The sequence below is a fragment of the Pinus tabuliformis genome, chromosome Q (genome assembly GCF_031772625.1).
Source record: "Pinus tabuliformis cultivar Carrire ecotype Pingquan chromosome Q, CPIR1, whole genome shotgun sequence".
Taxonomy (NCBI): domain Eukaryota; kingdom Viridiplantae; phylum Streptophyta; class Pinopsida; order Pinales; family Pinaceae; genus Pinus; species Pinus tabuliformis.
Window position 1 is genome coordinate 27,967,091 of NC_142296.1, and position 7,014 is coordinate 27,974,104.

General features: G+C 38.8%; 1 protein-coding gene across 1 annotated transcript; it reads left to right on the top strand.

Moving 5' to 3' along the window:
- The first annotated feature begins 223 nt into the window (after positions 1 to 223).
- Positions 224 to 1,528, top strand: LOC149218109 (uncharacterized). The gene has a single exon (XM_089386482.1). It carries the CDS (start codon positions 224 to 226, stop codon positions 1,526 to 1,528), a length of 1,305 nt encoding a protein of 434 aa, XP_089242608.1.
- Positions 1,529 to 7,014: the final 5,486 nt, after the last annotated feature.

The following is a 7,014-nucleotide window of genomic DNA, read 5'->3' on the forward strand; positions in this document are numbered from 1 at the left end:
TAGGAGAGTCCCACACCCCGGTAAGAAGATCAGCAAGAGGCCGGAAAACCGATAGGGAAAAAAGGGAGCAGGAGACTTACAAAGAAAAACTTCAGGGCAGTCAACCAACCTTGGAGAAAATGCTAGCATCAAAGCCGAAGATATTGAAAAACCCACCCCAAGGCTCCAAGGGAGCCCACCAGAAGCATAAATAATGAAGGTAATCTCCTGGAACTGCAGAGGGATGGGGAGCAAAATGAAAGAAGAAGCCATCAGAAGCCTAATTAGGACAGAAACCCCAGATCTACTTCTAGTCCAGGAGACAAAGCTGGAGGACAATGTCTTCCTCCAAACAAGCAAGAATCTCTGGAGCAAAAGCGAAGCAAGAGCAATCTCCGCCCGGGGTGCCTCAGGGGGGATAGGTACTCTTTGGAATGCAAACAAATTTACAGTTTTATTCGAGGCCAGGAACACCCATTGGCTGATGTTGAAAATGCAGAACCTGGATACTAAGGAAAAGTTCTGCCTTTTCAATGTCTACTCTCCAGTCAACATTAGGGAAAAAAAAGACTGTTGGGACTCTATAAGACTCCAAGCTGATTTGACAGATCTGGAAAACATAATAATTGCTGGCGATCTCAACCTTACCCTTCATCCATCAGAAAAAAAGGGAGGCAGCATAGTGCGAGATTCGGCCAGAGAATGGGTGGAAGACATAGTGAAAGACTGGGATTTGTTGGACATTAAGCCATCTTCAGGTAAGTATTCTTGGTCCAACAAAAGAATGGGCCCTGGGCACATTGCTGCTAGATTAGATAGATTTATCATTCAAAGTTCCTATCTGCTGCTAGGATTAGAGCCCAGAATGCATATCCTTCCCAATATCATCTCTGATGATAAGACCATAAAGCTTGATCTGTTAGCTCATCATGATCTGGGACCCATTCCATTTAGATTCATCCCCCTTTGGGTAAAGGAGCCTGACTTCATGAAAGCTGTCAAGGAATGCTGGAACCAATCAGTTAAAGGATTGCCGTTTTATATATGGGAGGAAAAACTCATAAGGGTGAAAGGAGCTGTAAAAAGATGGGCCAAAATGTTGTCCAATCCGGCCACAATTAGGAAAGCCACTAAAGCAGCTCTTGTTGCCCACCAGAACGATATGGAAAACGCAACGCCCACAAAGGATTCTCTAGAACAAGAAACTCTGCTTCAACAGCAATACCACAAAGCTTGTCTAGCTGAAGAAGAGTATTGGAGAGTGAAATCTCGAAACCTCTGGCTTAAAGCAGGGGATAGGAACACTGCTTATTTTCATAAACAAGCCCAGGCAAGGAAATGTTTCAACACTATCTCAGAGATTAAAGAAGAGGGAGATATCCATAAGGATTTTGATCACATAAAGAGGGCAGCGTTCACTCATTTCCAAAAGTTATATAGTGAAGACAAGGACCCAAGCCACTACCCGGAGCTGTTAGAAAATATCCCTTATGTAATATCTCAACGAAGAAATGATTTCTGGAGGCCAAAGTCACTAAAGATGAGGTGAAAAAGGCTCTCTTCGACATGGACCCGGATAAGGCCCCTGGTCCAGATGGTTTCTCTGCTAGATTCCTCCAAGCTTGCTGACCGATTATTGAAAAGATCTATTCAAAATGGTTCAAAAATCCCAAAATAATCAGAAAATCAGAGGCAGCACTAACTCTGCGTTTTTAGCGCTCATACCCAAGGAAAAATGCGCCAGCAACTTCACCAGATTTCGGCCGATCTCTCTATGTAATACAGGGTACAAGCTGATCACCAAAGTAATTGCAAACAGATTAAAGTTTATCCTCCCCAAAATAATTCCAGAGAATCAAGGAGGCTGCATCCATGGAAGGCAGATTGTGGATAACTTTCTATTGGTCCAGGAGGCAATTCATTCGAGTCTATAGAGCAAAGAGCGAGGTATGGTGATCAAACTTGATTTAGAAAATGCTTTTGATCGTGTCAATCATAGTTTTCTTGTAAATGTTATGTGCAAATTTGGTTTTGGAGCAAGCTTCATCAATTGGATCCGGGCATGCATCTCTGAGCCTTGGATAGCTCCTCTTGTCAATGGAAGAGCCACAGACTTCTTTAAAGCCTCGAGAGGACTCAGGCAGGGGTGCCCTCTATCCCCCCTGCTCTTTGTCATTCATGCCTCAGCCCTCAGCTTCCTGCTAGATAAAAAGATGCATGAACAAGAAGTCAATGGTCTGCGCATTGCAAGAGGGACCAAAAATATCAACCATGATTTGTTCACGGATGACACTCTGTTGCTAGGTCCCGCCTCTATTCCCTCTGCCACAAAGTTCAAAGAAATTCTGAATGAGTTTAGTGAAGCCTCAGGCAGTGTTGTTAACAAGAGCAAATGCCATATTTATAGTTGGAACACTTCGCCTAGGCTGCTATCTGCCATCTCCAGATGTTTGGGCTTTGAAGCCTCCTCCACCTGGTCTTCCTTTAAATATCTGGGCCTCCCATTATCTCATAAGAGACCTTCTAGCAAAGATTGGCACCCTCTGTTAGAAAAGTTCAAGGCAAAGATTCAGGCCTGGGGATATTCCTGGCTGAATGCTGCAGGCAAATCAGTCTTAATAAAATCTGTTCTCAACAGCTTGCCTCTATTCCAATTCTCAGGACTCCTCGCTCCCTCAACCATCCTAAGCAAAATGGAGGATTACATAAGGAGGTTCTTCTGGAAGGGAGGGAAACAAAATGAAAAAAAGATCCCTCTTGTCAGCTGGGATATCATCTCCAAGCCGCTGTTGGAAGGTGGTCTTAATTTCAAGAATCTTCGTCAGCAGAGCGTGGAAATGGCTGCAAAAATTGTTTGGAGGATCATCGCCCCCAGCCCTGGCTGGGCCCAAAAGGCGCTCTGGAAAAAATATTTCAGAGGCCCAAGAGCCAGATGTTTAGACAATGTGATTCGCCGGCCAAATTCGACATTTCTCAAAATATATGACAGAGCAGCAACTCTAATCTCCGCCCACTCCTTCTGGATACCAGGCAACGGGAAGAATATTAATATATGGTCGGACAGAATAATGAATAAGGAGCCTATTGAAACCAGAGCGTCTACAAATCTACTGCGTTTTTGGATGGACAACGAAGGCATACAAACCTTGTGGGATATTTCATGTTGGGAGGACGCGAATTGGGCAGGCTGGAAGCATCTTCATGTGCCGGACAACCTGATCTCAGAGAGGACCACGCTCCTCGACGCCCTCCATGGTCTGGCTCCATCGCATTTGTGGAAGAGAGATAAGATCGGCTGGGGGCCAAAAGGCAGCGGATACACAGTCGCACAGGGGTATGCCAAGCTTATGGAGCGTCCTCATGTCCCCACGAATCCAGCTCCTTGGAAAGGCGTCTGGCAACTGCCCTCTTGGCCCAAGGTCGACTTCTTCACCTGGGTTTATTGTCATGGAAAAATTCTAACTTATGACAATCTGCAAAAAAAAGGCTTCCACAGCCCTTCCATCTGTCCTCTGTGCAATGACAACGCCGAGACAACAGTCCATCTTATGCTTGAATGTAGTTTCTCCAGGCAGATTTGGGCCTTTTTTACCCACGATCTGGATCCTAACTTCACCGTTCCTAGCTCCACATCTGAACTCTTCTCTGAATGGGCAAACAGATTTCCAGGACCTCCACCTAAAAATATGATTATCAAAGCATCATGGGCTGTCCTCCCAAAAATTATTTGTTGGCAGTTATGGATAGAGCGCAATAAAAGAATTTTCAGAAATACAAAACAGAGCTACAAAGTACTCGAAACCAAAATTAAAAGTCACATAAAGGATGCTTGATTGATCTAAAAGACGACTCCAATCTCAGACAACAGGATATAGCATGGGGATCAACACTTGAACTTCAATTTCATCCATCGATCAAAAAAGCCCCCATTATCAAAGAATGGCAAATAAGAAAGTCCAAGAATGACTTCCAAGAGTGGCTTAAATCGCAAGCAAGGCACTCTCTTTTCTTTGACGGAGCAACAAAGGGAAATCCGGGCAAAGCTGGTGCAGGAGGTGTTGTTCTAAATCAAACCGGGGAAACAATTCATACCTACGCTTGGGGTCTTGGGTACACTACCAGCATCCAAGCTGAGGCCTTAGCCCTCTTCCAAGGTCTCAAGACCCTTAAAGAACTGGGAATTAATGAAGCAACTGTCATAGGTGATTCTCAAGTCATTATAAATGCAATGGTTTCCAGCAATCCAATTCCGGATCTCAATCTAGCAAGGCTGATCACAAGGATCAAAGGCTTGGAAAGCAACTTTCAAGATTTGAAATACTACCATGTGTTGAGAATTCACAATAAAAAGGCGGACATTGAAGCTAATAAAGCTCCCCATCTCTCTGCAGGGACTAAGATGAAAGAGGAAGACGAATCATGGGAACCCATTCCATAACTAGACTGCTGCCATGTTCTACTGCCTACTTCTAAATCAATTCGTCTGTATCTTCAAGTGGGGGAAAATATCTGAAAATAACTTAGCAGAGGTCAATCCAAGGAAGAATTTTGTAAGTCTCAGCTATATTCTTTGCGAAGAATTACATCAAGTCAAAGTAGCATACAATGTAATCAGATTTTGGCATTCTGCCCAAGATTAATATAAAGCTCCATAACTGTTCCTGTAAAAAAAAAAAAAAAAAAAAAAAAAAAAAAAAAAAAATTCCTAATTTCATTTCCAATCAAAGTTGACAATGGAAGATCCCAAAGATGCAGGGCAGGGTTCGAGAGCCTTAGGCAAACTAGAGTCATGGACATTGACGTCATAACCAAATCAAAGGTAAGAGACCAGGGTTGCATGAAGAAACCAGCACTACCGTAGAACCAGGGTGAAATGAAGAGACCAGCACTACTGTAGAACCAGGGTTACATGAAGAGACTAGCACTACCATAGGAACAAGGCCCGGATTCACAGATAAACTTGTTATCCTCAATATTATCAAAGGAAACAATAACAAAACCCTGAGCCAAAGGGTAAATATTCAGTTCATCAGTCAAGAGATGTTTCCACGAATTAGAAATCCACTTTTGGAGATCAGTCAACCCCGACCAAAACCTATTAAATTTGTACACCAAAATTTGATTAAAAAAAAAAAAATCACAACTAAAGGCTTCCTCCTCCAAAGGAACATTAAAGAAAGGAGCTTCTCGAACTACCTGGAGAACAAATCCGAATTTGAGCATGGCACTATACGAAATTGTGGCTTGAGTTGCGTGAGAGGAAGAATTTGCAGAACTAATTGCCATTCCTTCAAAAGAGACTGATCATTGAATCACGAGAATTTATCATTGATTAGTGAGCTATGAAGACCACATAGCAACGATCTATGATAAGAATCGAACCATAAGAATAGGCAACTGACTAAGGCATTGTGAAATGAAATTATTAACTTGTATTAACAAAAAAAAAAAAAAAAAATTGACATTGTTAGAACAATTTGTTATGCATCGATTCTACGTGTGCCTATAATGTTTGACTACTTTTTAGAAATATAATATATGAAATTTATAATTAAGAAATTTATTATTTAAAATTTTTAATATTGAAAAATAAGTAAAAATAATAATACATAAGACTATTATTTATCAATATACAAATTAATTTTGAGAAATTTTCTCATTTAGATAGATGTAATGTAAGCGTTAATTAGTGTTATTCCAGGTGACTGGGGGAAGAAATGGAATCCTCCCCACCCATGTTCAATTCTCTTGGTTCGTTTAGGTTGGGTGGTTGGGTGGAATAGTTGTTATTCTTCCCACCGAGTCTCGTAAGTTGACATATTAATGTTTTGCGATGGAGTAACTTTGTTGCTCTCTTAAGTGTATTTATATTAAAAGTTAGATAAATGCAATATTACTTTATAAAAATAGTAATATACCTCTAAAATCTAATTAGGCCAACAATAATACCTATGTCTATAAATTTACTTTAGAAAAAAAATAATATGAATAAAATAATTGACCATTTTTAAAATATATATATAATTTTTATAAATTATTCCATTTTTTTATAAATAAAAAATATATTTCATTTTTTATATCATATTTTAAATATTGCTAATATATTTTAAATAATTCTTCTAAGAACATATGTTATAGGAAACCATTAACTTATAACACAAATGCTTTAAATTGTGAAAATAATTATTTTCATGCTATCAAATACGTGTATTAGAAATTCAAAATCTGAAATTTACCATTAATTAGATAAGGCATAGTAAATGAGTTCTTAAATACAAAGTCATCAAACTTGATGTTGTTCATAGAGCAATTTCAAATATCGTTTAATGTTAATATTTCCCTTTTCAAATGTTGAAAGTCAACTATTATGAATTATAAATTTATAATTGTCCAATTATCATAATTATTTTTAGTTAATTTGAATGGAGTAAGACTCTCTAAAAAACATTATATTAACTCTAGAACAACAATATTCACAATATATACAATAGTCTGATGATTACAATCGCTGTGTCACACTTGCAACAACTCAACATGAATCTGAGGGTTGAACCTTGATGGGGAGGCAAATAGTGCGCCATCCCAGCCACACGGATATCACCCATGTACATATTCTCACAATATTATATATGTGAAACTTTTTTTATATATTTCATACCATATAAGCAAGCAATATTTAATGCTCTCACATTTAATAGGGAAAAAAGGGCATTCTTCAAAAATTAAACTTATTTGATGTTATAAGCTCCCATATAGAGTGAGAAAGCAAATATGATGGGCAGAATGAGATTTCATGTTGGTATATAAATATTTATGAACCTTAAGATATTTTTTGATATGAAGTGTTTTGTTAAGATATTTTTTGATGTGAAGTCATTTTTTCAATTCTTTATCTGAATCCAAATAATGATCCCATTGATGATTATGATCAATTTATTATCTTTGCCACACGACAGGATATAAGGTATTATTTTTGCGTTGAATATTAAATTAATTAATTGTTGATTAAAAATTAAATAACTATTATATAAAATA

What these genes read in the sequence shown, in the direction of transcription:
- LOC149218109 (XM_089386482.1), top strand. Translation starts at nt 224, where the DNA reads ATGGGGAGCAAAATGAAAGAAGAAGCCATCAGAAGCCTAATTAGGACA.